This window comes from Brachyistius frenatus, unplaced genomic scaffold, assembly GCF_029030835.1.
Source record: "Brachyistius frenatus isolate BFR_SWC_R1_liver_20210118 unplaced genomic scaffold, ASM2903083v1 Contig_26, whole genome shotgun sequence".
Classification (NCBI taxonomy): domain Eukaryota; kingdom Metazoa; phylum Chordata; class Actinopteri; family Embiotocidae; genus Brachyistius; species Brachyistius frenatus.
Window position 1 is genome coordinate 1,161,475 of NW_027210625.1, and position 18,526 is coordinate 1,180,000.

At 41.5% G+C, this 18,526-nt stretch overlaps 1 protein-coding gene across 2 annotated transcripts in view; it reads right to left on the reverse strand.

Moving 5' to 3' along the window:
• Positions 1-18,526, reverse strand: part of LOC138620723 (rho GTPase-activating protein 6-like) — a 62,357-nt gene that overhangs the window by 20,905 nt on the left and 22,926 nt on the right. The window contains exon 1 of one of the 2 annotated variants that reach the window (XM_069698135.1): positions 14,008-14,368. The exons of the other annotated variant lie outside the window; for it this stretch is intronic. Coding sequence (XP_069554236.1) covers positions 14,008-14,049 — 42 coding nt within the window. The 5' untranslated portion in view covers positions 14,050-14,368. Of the gene's footprint in view, positions 1-14,007; positions 14,369-18,526 lie in introns of those variants that run through there. 2 annotated transcript variants of the gene reach the window in all.

Below are 18,526 nucleotides of genomic sequence, written 5' to 3' on the forward strand. Positions count from 1 at the left end.
GTAGAGAGGTCGAAAGGTGAGAAAATTGCTCAAAGCTAGCGGTGAATACCGGTGTAAAAGATATCACGTGGTGGAAAGTGATTCAAACCTTTTCCATAAAGTTTGATTTCAGCTTTAGACAAGCACCATTTCCAAACTAACATTCCTTTTAAAGGAGCAGAAACCATTGATTTAATACAGTTTGGCCTTCATCGTATAGTCAGGGATGGCAAAGTAATGAAAGTAATTTGTAAAGGAAAGATATCATTGTTTGCAGACTAATCTCCTGAATATTGTACGTGTGAAACTGATATTGCAAGTATTTGGCCAGTTGTTTAAATATCAATTTGATCTGATGTGACATGCAACGGAGTGTACCGTAATAAAATACACCGCCATCAATGCAAAATGGCCATAAGTCATAAATAAGCAAAGTTTCACAACTTTAAGACAGTTTTGTTCTCGGCACCTTGCTGAGCAGGACAATGTGTTCTTACAGAATCATATTCTGTCAACAAAAGTGATGCATCTTACGGCGTACTGCTACGTCCTATTTTGTAAAAGGAAGCAAAGTGCATCATTTGGCGGAGCGTGACTCTTAAAACAAGGGAAATCAACCGTTTTATATGCACTTAAGGAATTCATTCATAATGATTTTTTATTTAATGCGATTCAGGAGTTGTGACATTTTTTAAATAACTACATCTCCTGCCAGCAAAAGTCATTCATATAGCCTAATTGACTTGACAGTATATGATTTTAATAGTTATTTTATTGAGACGATGAGCACTAAATGATTCCTTTCAGGGACATTTTTCACACACATCAATGAAGAAATACAGGATTTCAAAATGAGCCCCAAAGCATCTATAAAATACAGTGTCAGCTTTCGTTGCATATTGTTTTTGAGGTCTGCCTTTGCATTTAACGAGGCCTCGCTGGCTCAGTCACAAGAATTAACAACTTGACATGTGCGCTACAGATACCCACCCACCCCCCAAAATCATTGGCAAGCACATCTAAAGCCTCGGGCGAGCTTCAAACATTTTAAAGACAGATTAATATGAAAGGCCTGCAGCAATAATGAGGCCTGACCTTGAAGACATCTTGCATAATGGTTACATAAGCTGCAAAAAGGAAATCAGGTATTGTGTCAACACGGCAGTTGATAGTAGAGGGGGAGGTTGAGGTAATGTGTGTGTTGTGTGTGTGTGGTATTGGCACAAAGCAATCTGGAAATGGCTGTTTCTCCATCGGCTGTCACTGGCAGACTGGATTACGTTGGAGACATTAAACTCCTGTTTGCAGCACAGAAACGTATGCGCCATAACACTGAGTATTCAAACTCTGCATTCGAACTTCAGGTGCTTCTTTCTCTGTCGTAATGAGATACAGTTCGTTCTGCATGCTGGAGAATTGTGGGAGGTGAAACATCACAGCTTCAGTGTGAAAATGCACATTTAAATATACAAAATAACTCGGCTCTTGCTTCATATTTGTATTTCCTCGCTATTCAATAAGAAATGGCTTCAATGATACTGCACACTATGGAGAGTATTAAGTCTTGTATAGTGCAGCTGCTCCTCAAATGTTAGGAGTTGGTCCCTGCCTCTACTTTGCCTTGCAAACCGTTCATTTGTTTGTGAAGCATGTTGGAAACCATTCAAGTTGCTTGGGTTGGCCCAGGCACAGACGATAAACAATTGATCATTGTGCTGTTTTATTCTTCTCATCCTGCTTCATCTCTTTTGTACATTTTCTGCCATATCGAAGGTCATGATTTGAGAATTAACAGCTTCAAAATTCCTATTTTTGTCCTTCTCACTTTTAATGTTTCAGTCTGATCGTAAAAAAAAGTATCCTCTGACTGACTCTATAATATGAGGCAAGATATGCGCGCAAACTCAACTGTATAGAATTATTCAATTTAAATGTAATTCTCCTCATTTCGTTCAAACCAAACTATCCAGCTGAGCTAATAAAGCTGGTTAATCACTACTAATGTAGTCTGTAGATGAATGTAGTGATTGTTGTGCATCTATGGAGATGTGTTTGTGTGCACATTGAGAGGAGTGGTGGAGATTATGTGGTTTACCATAAATAAGTGGGGAAAAAAAATGCATTGCTTGCTGCACTTGTGGCAGCACAGGTGCTCAGAGCAATCGGTCCTTAACCTGCAAGTGTGTGTGTGTGTGTGTGTGTGTGTGTGTGTGTGTGTGTGTGTGTGTGTGTGTGTGTGTGTGTGTGTGTGTGTGTGTGTGTGTGCGTGTGTGTGTGTGTGTGTGTGTTCCATGGAGTGAAGTGAAACTCAAATTCAGGTCACAACTCAGCAGTCACCCAACCACTGCCAAACACAACTGAGCCAATGATAAGTGCAGGCTTTCAGCCACCAAAAGCATTCGTGTAGTCAACAGACACTTATAGTGAAGGAAATGGAAAGACAAACTTGCAAGGAAATAACTTTTCTGTTTGTTTTAAGAATCACATGACACTGGTATATTCATCTTTTCATCAATCAGTGTTTATCCATATTACTATTTTTAGTTCAATAAATTGCAGACTACTTCAGAACTCTGAACTTTAAGCCTTTTGGATAATTGCTTCCCCCTTTGCTTTTGTGTATCAATTTAAAGCCTTTAGTCTTTTATATTCTTGTGTATTGACTGCAAACAAATGCACATGCACTTCAATTCAGATATTAAGCTTGATTCAGTAGTGGGAAATCCCTGAAGTAAACATTGGTTTTGCCGCATTGGCAACAACTGCTTAAACTGCAGAGCAACCCAAAAAAAGGAAGACCGAAATCTCAAAAGAGAGTCTGACATTTAACGCAGTCTGGTTTTTCTGGGAAACGTGAGCCCTGGATTTATCCACTGGGACAGTAGTACACTCTCATGGGCACCCTTAATGACAGGCATGCAGAGAGGGGCAGTAAAGAGACAGAAAGGGGCAGTGAAAACTTCATGGATTTTTGTGATCGTCCACTTGCCCACCGATGCAGTGATAACATATTTAATTAACTTGTCTGGTCTAACCAACAATCAAACGATATTAACTATCATAAAGCACAAAGAAAACCTTTGCTCGAAAAGGTGCACGTGAATTGATCACCCAATATCTTAATTGATTAGTAGTTTCTGCTCTGTTTATATATTTTAAAAGTTGCACAAGCATCTATGTTTCAGTCTTGTGGCTCCCTATGAGTGTATTTCCTGTGCACTGTATGGTTTTGATTTATTTATAGCCTTGTGTCAGTTTGTCTTCATAGCTCAGAGTGTGACCTGATGCTTAGTTAGCTAAATCAACTTTGTGTGATCATTATCCAATATGTGCAATTATGTGAAAATAAGTGCAGCTAGTTTTAATTTCCCCCCGCCCCCATTGACTGGACAAATATGCAGTTAAGATCAAGACTGAACTGGATATAAACATATTTACAGTTATGGAATAGATCCAGTTAATGATTTAAAAGAGTGTACCTCCATTAATACATTCAATGCATATCCAGGACACGGTGGGTCTGCACGTGTGTGTGCAAATGATCTGTCAATCAGTCAAATTGGTTACACAAGTGGCCCCGTGGGCATTAGGTTCCCATCCAACTCTGAGAGTCCCACTATGGCAGCACCGTGAGAACGAGATCTCACACACACACGCGCACGCACACACACACACACACACACACACACACACACACACACACACACACACACACACACACACACACACACACACACATAGGCTTTACAGAAACCACAACCAGAGAAATAATGTGTCACTACATCAACTCTGGAATGTTCTTAACAAATAGATTCAGAGATTAGAATGGGCATACGTGCCAAGAAAGCCGTAACATGCCAGGCTTCAGATGTAAAGCTGGATTCACGCGGTCTAAACCGGCCTTCTCTTTCTTTTCTTTTTTTTTTTTTTTTGCCACATCTGTGAAGACCAAAATTCAGCGTGCAAGGATAGTTTCAACTGCCGTCATGGTTACTCAAGTTTCATCCTCGTACACATTGACACACACCTCATAAACACCTTCTGTGCTGCCAAGACGCTTTCTGACAATCAGCTGTTGAAATATAACAAGCTATAATGCGTGGACGCACACACACACACACATCCCAAACAACTTTGTCCCATTACTTTCTGCTGCATTAAACTATGATGCTTTCAACAACAACAAAAAAGCCAAAGTTATGATGTTTAAAGCATATGTAGATCATTTCTGGCAATTTATATCTAATTCCAAACATGTGTCGTTAATCTGTCATTTTTGTAGCAGCTGCTGTCCTTTAAACACTTTTTTTTTCTGTCAAGAGCCACATAATCAGCCTGCAAAAGTTTCAGTTGAAAAGTGGTTTTGCAACCCTGAACTGAGCTTCCTATACTTGCCTAAGAAGATTTCCTCATCCAAGCAGATAAAGTTTAACATGTGGGGTCTGTTGGAGTTTCTTTAGAGGAAGTGGGGTTACAACTGTCATTTAACATAAATCTGACTTCTCCCTGAACCGTTTCAGAAGTACAGTTTGGAGTTTGTAAATGCAGTTGATGTCTGAGCCCTTTATTGTCGTGTTTTCAGCATTTGTGGCATAAAGACATAGGCATTAGACATAAACCCCTTCTATTTGAGTGTATTCACTTAACACCTCAGTCTTTATTTTTCACGGACGCAAGCGAGTGCAAGATTACGTTGATCCTATTAGGGAATAATGCGTTTATTTCTCACGCCAAGTTGCGTGAACGTGAGCTGACAAAAAGTGCAGCACATTCTCTTGGTTTTCCCTCTCCGTGCTTCTCCCAGCGCATCCATTTAACACAGCAGGATCAGAATAAAGTCCCCATAAGACTCTTTATTTCCCACGTGGGCGCCCTCCCAGTTAATCCGGCACGGTAGTTAAAGGGCAGGGATTAAAGCATGCTGCTTCGCTCCTCGGGATCCGGACGATGTTGATGATGAAGATGACAGAGTGTAAAGGCAGAGCCGCGGTCACTTTCACGAGACACATGGCAGCGTTTACGCACGGCATAAATGCAACGTGTGCGCACGAGCTACACATGCAGTCGCACATATGTCCGGGTGAGCAAACATGTGAGTTACATGTGAAGAAAAGTGGGAAATACTGTGTATTCTAAATCCCAAACTATGCAATCACGTATTTCCATCAACAAGGTAACAGCTGCTAAGAATAATACAAAAACAGCTCTGTCTTGTGACTTCTTGTGACTCCATCGTGCGTGTCTGTTTTTGTGTATTTTCAGTGATACGTGACAATGTGATCAATGTGTTACACTTTATCTTTGACCCCAAACAACGTTAGGGCCCATTTTCTTCTACCTCAGGGCACTTCCTGCAGGGGGAGGTTGAGTCCGGACTGACTTAGCAGCTTTTCCAATGGAGACTGAGAGTCTTCCATGACTGGCCTGGAATGTATGACTGCGCTGAGACGAAGCAGATTTTAGCCTTCGGGGCAACTGATGGCTGAACAGTTTGTGAGCATTTCCATTAGACTTGGTGCTTGTATCCGCACATTGTGGGGTTTAGATGTGGCAAAAGAACATTGTCACATTTTACACAGATATTACTGTGTTGTTATTTACTCTGCATTGGAAAGTTAATACCAATTGCAGGGAAAATGTAAAAAAAAAAAAAAAAAAAAAGGTATTAAGGCAGAGAACTGGACATTTGTGGTCTTTAAGACAACACTACGGTTCATTCTGAACTGTGTCTGACATGTGACAGCATCCACATGATCCACTATCCAGAGAGCAATATCATACATCTCCATACTAGCATCAGTCTTTCCCAAAATCGCCCACTTTATACAATAATTCACCTTTTTTTTCTCCATAAACCTCAAAAACAATTAACTTTAAATATAAAACTGAACCTATGTGACCTTAAACTGACAAATTTGGATCAATAAGTCAACCCTTCAACTCCAGTAAACCGGTGCGTAGAGGAGGAAACACTTCAAAAGTAATTAAGTCAACAATTTAAGACCATCAGCCTTGTTTCGGTCCAGGAAGTTTTAGCTAAGTGTGACTTCCTGAAGACCCACACCACGCCCGCCACTGCCCAGCATCGCTTTGTTCTCTCTGCACAGTGGATGTGACGGTGCATGTGTTTATGCGTGCATGCATTTGTGAAGGTGGACCACGGGTCATCGCCAGGTCAGCTGGTCTATTATTGATTTCTAGCGGAAAGAGGACGAACGCAGAGCTGCCGTCCTGCCCTGCACACCAGCCAACCTTCAACTGACCGAAACGTGTGTGTGTGTGTGTGTGTGTGTGTGTGTGTGTGTGGCAGTAAAAAAACACTATAAACAGACTCTCAGCAAAAACTGATGAGTGTGCTAATGGGGTGTTTAATGAACACAGTAAACTACTTATCACCTGCTCTTTGAGAGACATCCAAACTCCACCACAGTCTGTTTCTCACTTGGTCTGTTTAGTGGCAGTTTGATTAGTGGTGAGAGTCAAGAAACTAGATCAACAAACCTCACGGTTTAAACAATATTTGTGACCAGAATTATTCATATCTGCCTTCCAAATAGAAAGAAAGTAAACATGCGCCCTCCAATACCTCACCTCTGTCCAAGATTCACATTTTATATTATACTGTATGTTATAAGACAATGACCATGAGTGAAGATGCAACCATGCGAAAGTTAACAAACGATGCAAACAACACTGCTGATGGATGGAGTTGCTCATCCACTAATCCACTGGTCAGCCTGTGCAATTCGTCAGAGAACTATTCATAGCCAGAATCATTTTATTTGTATTTTGTATTATACAAAGCCACTGCCTCTTTTGTATGACAGAAGAAGAGGAAGGGGATAAAGGATCATTAAAATGAAAGAAAATATAAGAAGTGATGAAAAAGCAAAATGTCAATTAATTGTGGTTAATGCACGCAAAGCCACAGACGGATGCAGCAGATAAAACTAGGGACTTATATCGTCACTTCATCAGCGCTGGATTCACCTCTACAACCAGTGTCAGAGAGAGGAGGGAGCGAAGGTAGAGTAGAGACATATTAATAGAGAGTAATAGTCTGGAAGGTAAACAGTGAGTGTGCCGCAACAGACAGGTCGATCCTCACATTCCTGTGGCAGCCTTGAGAGCAGCTAATCCAATCTCAGTAAAAAAAAAAAAAAAGGCCCCTAGAACTCGCGGGTCACACCTATTACCAGTCTGCACTCAAACAGAGGGAAGCTGGTGGCTGACAGAGCAAGGCTGAGTGGCGATGAAGGCAGAGTTGTGAGCGTGGCGGGAACATGTGGAACGATCCGCACGAGCTGAAACATTGATCTGTTGATAAGTGTGATGAGTTGGCGTCCTGCTAAATGGAACACATGCACAGTAAGAGACAGACAGGAGAGGCTGGAAATAACGTAACCGTGACGTCACCAGGCTGTAAATTTGATTCCTGTCTATCAGCCAACCTGATTGTTTCCATCAATCTGACCCCAAATGTCTGTCTCAAGAGGGTTTTTTTCATGCTTTCAAAGATCAATTGAGTGAGCACATTCAGGCCCATCGCACCGGTGACTATCAGCTACATTTATTAATCATTTCACACCCGTTTACAATAATATCTTGATAAGACGGCTTTGAAACCACATTTTGCATATGCTGCGTAGTGTCGACTCTAAATTGCCTCCCCTTTATATTGCTGCCTTATCATGCTTTGAGACTTTTACACCACAAACACAGGTTAGCAGATGTAATTCTTAGAGACAGGAACAGACTCTTGTTCTCTCCTAGCTGTTGGATCTGCTTGCTATCACCATCACTAATACACTGAATTCTTCCAAACTTTGCATTGAACTATATGCACTATATACAGAAAGAGGTGGTGCACTGTTGTGCATAAAATTTGTCATCTTTTTCAGTCAAAATTATTGTAGTTTCTCTCTCATCTTAATGCGTCACTTTGTGGGGCCGTGGTGCTCCTGTTTACATAAATACTGGCAGAGCTAGTTGTGTGTGTGTGTGTGTGTGTGTGGTGTTTGTGTCATAGAGTCATGGTTGTCAGTTTATGAGTAAAGCATTATGGGTATTTTTTTGGAGCGCAGCTTCGAGTCCACAACTGTTACTGTTCCATATTCTGCTGAGATTTACCAGCTTTAGCCAGTTTTGGCGTAGATATGTAGCTAAGGTCATCTGGCGAGCAACAGCTGTCTGAGGTGTCGAAAATGAGATTTCCCTACAGTACAGCACGATTTGTTCTTGGGATTTAGCTGCTTTCTGTGCATGAAAACCTTTAAAGAACGTGTCAAACGTATCAGACTTGTTTCCAGTTCACTACGTCATTTTGCAGTGCAGGCAAATCCAGCAAAACATACGCTTGTGGTCCTTTAAAATTCCCAAATTATGAGGTCATACTTGTGCACTTTACACAGCAACATAGTGATTGACATCATGCCCTTATGGCTCTTTCACAAATAGCCAGGAAACATGCCGAACCCGACTGGCCAACACCTCTGGATGAACTGGTGAAGAAAGCAGAATGTCAGTTGTAAATCAAAACTCCCTAAAACATCTCCAGCCCATATTTTCGTTCCGCTTCGGAGACAAGACTCCAACTTCTGGAAGCACATCTCCCTCCACAAACAGCGGGATCAGATCTTGCCAGAACTTTCTCTTCTGCGTTTCCTCCACTTCGTTTCCACCCCCCCCCCTCACACACACACACACACACACACACACACACACAGCCTTACACCGTCTCCATAAAAAGACAAGTCTTCTTGAGGAGGGCGGACTTCTCTTTCGCTGTTGATAATAAAACAAGTGCCTTTCCCCTGACGCAGAGAAAAAACAAAACGAGGGACGGACGGTGTTGTCATGACGAGCCAAAAGTGACGGCTGTGGAACGCGTCGTGGCAGCATCTCTTTTCCTTCTTGTGGCGTCTCTTTTCCTGCCACGCTGGAAACGGAGCTCTGCATGCAAAACCATGAAGTGTCAGTTTAATGAATATACAGGAGGACGTCTAGAGTGTCAACACGCGACATACGGCACATGATAAGCCCTGTATGTGTTATGAAAAGCGGTCAAAAGACACCCTAAAGTAGGATTTAGCAAACAAATAACACTTTTTCCCCCTGAAATTGGACTGACAGGCAAAATCGTGTTAATTAATTCCGTAACTTTGTGCATTCCTACTGACTGCACTCTCGCAGTGAACAAAATGTCCACTCCCGGGTCAGACTGTGCTTTGGAAAGCTTGTGATCATTGTAAATAAACTGTGCTGAAGGAGCCACATGGATGGTTGACACACACACACACACACACACACACACACACACACACACACACACACACACACACACACACACACACACACACACACACACACACACACACACACACACACACACACACACACACACACACACACACACACACACGAATGAGCCCAGCTGTTCATGACAGTCAGTACAACACAGAGGGTAGGCCTAAGTCAGATATAAATGTTCTGTTTTTTAACCACACTTAGATTCATTCATTCTGTCAGGTAAGACTTTGTGGCTTTTTGTTTGTACTGGGAGTGGCAGGGGAGCAAAACAAACACACCTACTGTCACAGAACAAGGTCATACATCAGCAGGTAAGGAGAGGAAAGTGTGCTCGGTGCTGTTTGCTCTCAGCATTATTGGGTTAGAGAAGGGAGGAGGAGGAAAAGTTTAAAGATTCTGAAAACAATGAAGCTCAGTAAATGTCAAGGGAAACAGCACAGTTTTTGTGTTTGTCTAATCAGGTAGCTGCTCTCGTACTGACAGGAGTTCCTGGATGTCTCGAGGAAGACGGAGCGTTTTTTTTTACATGGTCAGCAATGAGAGACACTCAAACACCAAGAGAGACAGAGGTGAAGATGAAACAAACGATAAGGGGAGGAGGGTAATCAATCATTTCATCAATATTTCCTTTGAGTCGCTCCCCGACTGCCTCTCGGCTCCTCAGTGTCAGCAACAGCAAGGGCACCTCTTTACTTCTGGTATAGTTTGAGCTGATTAAAAAAAGCTACCCACAGCTTTTCTTCAAGATCCTTTTCACACTTTATGAGTCACAAAACTTTAAGACCCTTTCAGCTCTGAAAGCTCAATCTGAAAGCAGACGCAGCATTGGATTCCTCATCCCTTCATTGAATTGATAGCCTGCTTTAAAGTGCTCAACTTGTAACCATTTGCCAACACTTGTGAACACAAAACAGGGCTTGGAGACAGAGACGATCATTATTAGACGATTGGCAAAGCATCAGCGCCAGCTGGCTGCTCTCCAAGATTAGCTCACTCAAACTTGTATTCTAAAACTTCCTTGTTCATTCATTTCTCTGTTGTCTCTTGTTGATTTGACATCCAGGCGACGTCTTGATTTATGGCGCACAGCTCCTTCTACGACACCAATCAGAGTGAAACCAGCTGTTGTTGTCGCCGGTGAAGGAATATTACATTTTATGGAACGAACTCTGCAGAAACAGGTTAAATAAACCACCGTTTTTAAAGCGTTAAATGGGATTAGTGTCTGTTCGGATAAACTGACAATCTTCTCATGCGCCGTACATGACTTGCATTTCCTGCCTCCACTATTGTGATGAATGGTAATTAGTTTAGTCATTAAATAAATTATTTAACAGCTTATCCATTAAAGCTAAATCAATTTATGTGGGCTGAACAAACAGTTTTGTTGTTCAACTGATACAGACAAGATTGATTGACTTAGCTGGTTCTGTTACGAGTCAGTCGTCACAAAAAACATTCAGGGAAGTAGTTTTGTTTGATACAGTGATGGTGATAAGAAATGTGTCGCTCGAAGGATGGCGGTATGTAAAAAAAATTCACTCGTATCCTGTGCAACCCCATCTACAGAAAAAGTCAAAACCTCCACCAAAGTACTAACTGACAAAAGTTAAGCCACAAGTTTTACATTTTAACATTTCAATGTCTTACCAGTACTTACAGGACAACTGTTTAGTCTCACTGATTTTATGGCATCGAGCATGAATTTTAAACCAGCCCAGCCTGGTGTTTTTCCTTTTTTAATTGCTTATAAACCATTACATTAGGAATGATTTGTTCACCTTGGCATTTTTAGAGCTGAATCTTGCTTATGTTGACTAAAAGGGTTGCCTGCGTACGGTGCTTCTAATACTCGTAATACCGCGTAAACCTGTAGTCTGCAATAATGGAGAACAAATTCCTTCCAAGACATGACCTGAGAGATCAATCCAGACTCCTACATGTTATCCCTTATGGTATCCCATTAGTATAATGCTCTGACGCCACAAGCAGAGCACAAGTAGAACAAATGCACGGCCGCCTTGAGGGGGATTAAACGTTTATGCACTGGCAACCTCGAGGTGCTGTTACACATCGCTCTTACTTTCTTTCTGGCTCGGTCTTCTTAACCTCTGTGCATCTCCTTTCTGGTAACCTAGATTCTGAAATATTTATCTACTCTGGCAGGAATTACTAAAAAACCCACATTTGTTAATCATCAGAAGACGGAGTGCAGCTTGAAGGGGCAAAATCCTCCATTAACACAAATGCAGCTTCAGTTAGAACTGCTTCTTTGGCATGTTTTAAAGGCCTTCGTGGACCAAGTTGAATGATGTGTTGAGGATTTATGAGATGGCAACGTGTGGCCTGGCTGAACGTGCACTTGTATTTGATTGTGATACTCTATCGGGACATAATTTGTATGTCTGCACCGGCTGTTTTTGGTATGAAGTGATGCTTTAAGGTTCCCTTAGGAAAGATTTTGAGATGTTTACAGTCAATAGATGTCGTCTGAATGACTTTGTTTGCCTTATAAATCCTCCAAAAAGTAGACTGACACATTATCCAATGCAAACTATGTCCAGTTTTTACAAATTGGCAAAGTTGTTCCGCCTCACACCAGACTTACTTTGTTAGATTACGAGATTTGTACTGCTTGCTCATGAAGTGAAGAGCAGCAACAGAAACTTGGCCAGATGTGTTCATACAGTATGACCTCAGCAAACCCCACTTACTCATAGTGTGTCCTAATGCGCAGGCTACACTGAGAAACCAAGAAAATACCAGAGTCATCAAAGAGCTGTGAGGAAAATGTACTCAAAAGAAAATAAAAGGCATGACAGAGACACCTGTAATGTCCTTCAGCGATCAAAAGTCCCGTTCTACCAATGGGAAACCACCACGTAGTCTTTTGATAATGACAATATTGGTTTACAGATTCAAATTTTAATCCCATTTCTTGCACACATCACCTAAATGCTGACTGCCTAAGCAGGCATAATTGAGGTGGATATAAAACAGTTAGTCAATTAGTTAATTAGTCTATCTACTATTTCCATATTTTTATGTAACTTTTTCAGCAAAAATACCAAAAGCTTTTGGTTTCTGTTTTCAGTTCATTAAATGTGAATGTCCCTCTTCCAATCAGCAGGAAGCACTACCTATTAGATACCAGAGTCTACTGTGTCTGAGCTCTTCACACTAACCCTCAGGGTGATGAGAGAGATCCAGCACAGGAAACTCATTTTGGATGCTTGTATCCGAGACTACATTCTTCTGGGCACTACTTTTTTATCCAAACAAACACTTAAGCCATCAGAATTATTTGAAAGATGCTCTGATCATATAGGATCTCCCCATATTGTGGCTTTAATATTAATAAATGCTATCAGTTTTGCTCCTACTTCCAGCCATTCAATAGGATTTTCAACCATCTCCCAAGAACAGGCCAGAATTCCATTAAACAAACTGGAGTCATCAGATTTAATTTCTCTACAAAGACTGCATGCGCTGCAGCGAAGAATTACACTGACAACAATTTGCTCGGTGCACTGAAGCCTCATCAGCCTGTTTTGGATGAATCTTCGACACATTACTGTGGGCCATGTGGCGGCAGCTTTCACACCACATAGCCCCGCTACAAAGCATTAATCCAGACCACAGCGTGGTGCCAGCTGAGCCAAAGGAAATTGTATTGTTTTCCAATCAATGCTCGTAGGTTTATGAGGGCTTCCAGCCACAGAAACATTGGTCATAAAGAGCAGACAGACCACTGGAGCAGTCGGCAGAGGATTCCTCCCCACTGGAGAGGAGGAGGAGGAGAGGGGGAGGAGGGGGGGGATGGAAACAGAAGGAGGGGATGGAGGGAGAGAGGGTGGATGATAAAACACTTGCATGTGTGCATGTTTAAAGCTGCGTCTACTGCACAAACGCAGTTCCCACATTGAAAAGAACCTGTTCTGAAAGCAACCTGTTGCCTCTCCAGACCCTTTAAATCGTTCAAATCTGTTTTTCTCATGTATGCCAAACAGTCGAATATGAGCTGTAAAACGCTGATGGCTTCGGTTTGAAGGTGCAGTTCTCACAAGTCATCAGGCTTGACCCATATCTGAGTGTTTTGCCTGCATGCGGCCTGGCTGTGACGTTTAGAGTGTCAAACACAACACCTGCGGCTCCACGGCGAGTCGGCTGCAGGTTTGTGTGCCTGCGCCCAGCTTCTTTCAGAGCAAAAGACTCCACTTCGAACCAGGAAACATGTGTGGTCTTGTGAGCCTGAATGTGGACTGTGCTCTGTGCACCACATGTCATTTAAAACGTTCCATCACAGGAAGTTTGCGCATGTCTAGGCCCCTTTTAGTCTGCTCAGTTTCAAACGTCTGTTTCAGTCTCTGACAGACTTTTAATGTGTTAAAATCTTAGAGCCATATTTTGATATTGCATATCTTAAAATGTGTAAAGAATTACAGTGTAAAGGAGAGTTTCACTGCCTAATGATTTAATGACGGTTGTTAACTAAAATACGAAAAATAATTTGCATATTATTTTCGCATAATTTCCGTATATAGAGACAGATAGGATTTGAATAGTTCATGCAAAACGGTGCTTCACTCATAATCATGCAGAAAATGAACATATTCCGCACATACACACCATGCACGTGTGCGCGCTCTGCTAAACAACACAAGTCTTATCAGTTCGAGTCATCGTAATTAATTTAGGGCTAATAAACAGTGTACTTACAAGATAGGAATTCTGCCTGTCGAGGAACACGGAGTCTCCCATCGTCCCGGATAAGTATCCACATATAGTAAACACCCCCAAAAATGAAATGGAATAATCGATATCTTAAGTCCAAAAAAGTGTGCGTGTGCGGATCGGAACGGACCGTAGAAAAAGTCTCCACGAATCACTTGTGTCCTCTCCTTTTTCTACATTAACGACAAACCGAGACCTTGGACTTTTGTTTTGTTTAACTACAAGTCACAGCAGAGCCTCTTTATAAGAGTTGATGTCTCCACACCAGTCAGAAACGCGTGTCAGAGCACCATCTGTGCCAGAAAGGACACCATAGCGCGCAATGCGTAACGGATCCATACCACGCGCACCGTGGACTCGGGTGAAGACAGATGCTGAACCAAAACGAGGAGGCAGAGAGCATCATCAAGTCGACATCTGTACCGACTATTATTCCCGTTTAGATTTTCAAAATAAAATATAAAACTTTGGCACTGCTTCAAATATCAGAAGCATGTATGCCAACGCCAGAGTTGTACTGAATTAAATTACTATAACCAAACAGAGCTTTATATTGTTTGGGAACTTATATTTAAAAGGTAATCGGTCGTGTGTAGAAATTAATAGTACTGACATTACTCACACATTACAATGTCTGGTTTATCTCACAGCAAATTAGACGTCATTTGACGCTCTTAAATTGAGCTGTCAGTTTTTCACCACATCCTGTCATGTGACTTGTGTTTTCTACTTTGAGAAGGCATTACTCTTTTATTTTGAAGGCCGGGTCAAAAAACCCCGGTGCTATTTAAAGTTTCTCTGGGTGGTTGATGGTGAAAAATATCGGAGAGGAAGAGAATGATAGGCGGGGCACTGAAGGAGGAGGACCAGCTGTGGAAGAAGCTTTTGATTATCAAGAGCAGGGCTGCTCAAATGTTTTCATGTCAGTCTCCCACAAATGGAACTCCACAGTTGATAAGATTTAACAGAAAAAAGACTCCACACAGGGAGGATTTTTGTTTGTGGATAGTTTATGGTACAGAACTATAACTGAGTGAGGAGGAAACAGTATGCAGACTGATGTCAGAATTTCACTGCTCTTTGAAAAATGTTGTTTGATGGGGGGGGAAATGGACACCCATTCTGATATTTCCATATAAATTAAGGGGATTTAAAATGTTTTTAAAAGCTGATTCATTTCTGACATTCTCACTGGAAACACTGAGAAATGTCTGGTAGTCAAGCTAAAAACAAATCCTTGGGAAAGTTGATATTTTAGAGATACAAGGTTTCTTCCAGCAGTGACAAACAGCCTGCTTTCAGCCTAGAAAATAAATCGCATTGGGGAGAATTGAGCGGCTAGAGTGTGATCGATTGCTTCCATTGTAAAAATCTGTAGTAATTTCTGTTTATGCGCGTTGCCTCTTTTCAAATATGCTCTGAAGAGCGACAGTAAATACCAGTCCACCAGTGGCAGAGATTGTGTGCAGGAGGGACAGTCTCGTGTGGGTTTGTGTAATACTTGATCTGGAACCAGCATTGGGAAATCTGTGTCAAAAGACTACGCTTGCATGCAGCCTCATAAATAACAGAAGTAGCGCAAAGCAAATAGAGCACAACCCGCTTTTATCAAGGACGCAGTGGCTGGAAAATACGAGCTGGCCTGAGGCACGCACACATAGTGAGACCTCATAAAAAAAACATTTGCTTTGCCCTGCGGGAGGAGTTATGTTGAGGAAGACAGTGGGCTCCTCTCCTTAATTTTATATACAGAAAGTGTGAATGAGTTGAAAGAAGCTGGACTCCACTCCTCTCTGCTTATCAGACAGTGCTGTGAGCATTTAAAGAATGCAGAGAAGTTCAGAGGAACAGTCACTTTAATACCTGTCAGATAACAGATAAACTGAAGACCAGAGGCTGTACTGTATCTCACACAGGCATCATGTGTCATAAAGTTACTACAGTGAAAGAAAACCTGTTCTTGCAGACAGTAGACTGCTGATTATCACATCTTGTATCAAGATGTTTTGAGGTTTTGAAATTTGGGCCATTGTGATGAGCTGCAGCTGACAGTTTACTTTATGACTTACTCTCAACATTTGTCCATTGTGTTAAATGGCTTCAGAGTTATATGGAATCCGGAGCATATCTTTACACAGGTAGACATGTGTCTCTATCTGCTTACAAACTTCCTGATCTGCATGCGTTTGGAATGAGGAAGAATGCCAAGGATGCAGGAGGAAATCGTGAGTCTTTTTTTTTTTTTACTTTAAATATGCAAATGCCTTAATCCTCAATTTATTCAGATTTTTGTTATTTAATCAGCACCTGCTAAAAAAAATTACTGACTAAACATGACTCACTAATAAGCTCAAAAATATTTTGTTCAGACCCTGCACTTCGTATGATGAAACTACACCATAAAAATGTCTTTTTTTTCATGTTCATGTTTGTACTCTGTGTTAGATTTTTCATAATTTCTTCCAAACAAATGCAGCCATTGATTTATATCACAGTGGACAGTAGAACCATATTCAATTCCCTGTATGTGTTTTCTTTCTCCTCTGTTTTATTTTGTTGTCGTCCTTTTTTATTTGCTGTAATTCTGTTTGTCTTGCCTTTAGGTTTTTGTGTAAGCTTTGTGTTTCCAACTTTTCCTGCACAAGCTCTCTTTCGGGGACTGTATCTGGATATATGTTAGGTTCTTTAAGTCTTCATATGGTTCTAATTACTGTTTATGTGCAAACAAATAAAAAGGTACATTTTTTAGGATGAAACAGAAATATAGAAGGGAGGAGAAAAATGTAAAAGTGATATAAGAAGGATTTGTTTCCTCCTTTAAAAACAGTCAAGTTCAGTGGTAAGGTTAGGAACTGTGTTTTATGGTCCTGTGGGAGGAGCCTATTGTCTCCTAAGATGGTGTTTCTGTGGTCCCATGGCTCACAAACATGCACACACGCAGAGAGCAGCGATAGAGTTAGGACAAGGCCGAAGGCGAGGAGGAGAACCAGACAGACACTCACGTATGAATCGTGCATATTTCAATTAATCAGCTACTGCTGTGTGTTAGGATTCTATTTGATTCTTTGTGAAGGCCACAGCAAAGAAGAGGCCCGACTCTCCACAGCCCCCGAGTTGGCCATCACTCCTCGTATCATCTTGAAATTGTTAAAACGATGCTGAAACGAGGCCGCGTGTGATCATATATCAATTTCAAAGCACGCTCGGGATTTTCCGCTGTTGAGTTTGGCTCGGCCTGTCTGTGTTGATATGTCACATCCCTGCTATTAAACGTTGATCTAGAGGAAAAGCAGCTTGGATTTTTTTTTTTTTGAGCAAGAGAAGTGACAATGAAGACAGCGATTTAGGTGCTTATCATCATCTCCCTTTACTCCTAATTGCCCTCTGATGTTGTACACCAACTCTCAAACTAAACGAACATCTACAGATTACTGACATCATTTTACAGGGGCCGCATGAGGCCAGTCTATAATCCCAGCGCGATATGCTATATGGTTTTGCAAGCTGCGAAACGCTAATGTTTACATCGTTTGCTCGGGGAGGTGCAGCGCCCCGCTTCCAAAAACCGAATGCCAGAGTCGTGAAATCACCCGAGTGGAAAGTATTCTGTTAAAGTGCTTTAAGACGATCCAATGACTGACAGAGAAAAATACTGCAAGGCCTTTGATATGTTTAATAAACACTCACAAAATAGATGTTGCGAGGCTGCGATGGAGGTATTTAGATGAGCTGCGTCACGCATATGATTCCACCTCGCTTTCATTATTCAGTCAGTTTGAATTTTCCAAATAAGTGCTGTAAACTTCATGCATGGTTTTCATAACTTTAGTGATGTACTGTATGTGCAGATCATGCGATGTCAACAGAATATAGGGCACCTCAGCACTGTCTCTTGTTTCCCCGATGCTCCCCATCCCCACAATATCCCGTCGCCAAGGTTACCCACATAGATCATTTATGGCTCAAAATGCACACTCCTAAATGCTTAAGTTTTTTATGCCTGTGGTCCAAATGTCTAAAAGTAGCTCAGAGATATATACCTTAGTTTAATTTATCGTAAGACGCACATGCCAGCCTGATTTGCAGGATGTCTCTTGAGGGCCGAAAAAAAAAACACCTGCTGGACAGATTCTAAGACCTCTGGAGATAAATTTGTGATTGTTAACATTGATCTATTTAAATTTACTCTACTGGCATCCTAACCTGGTGCTAAATCAGACACAGCTGATCACATTTGACCAAAAACAAAGATATAAAAAACATTAATCCAAGTTGATCAATTCACTGTAGCCACATCTTTGCCTGCTTATTAGCTTGTGGATGAGTTTTACCTCTCCGTCTTTTGGGTGTTGAACTTTGACCTTAGTTTCTCGAGACAGAACTAAGAACGGGTGTAAGAGAAAGAAAATGAAAGAGAGGGTCAGGGGGGCGGTGGTAAAAACTGGGCACACAAATGAATTTACAGCAGGAGCTGCACAAAGCAGCTCTGGGGGATGACCTCACA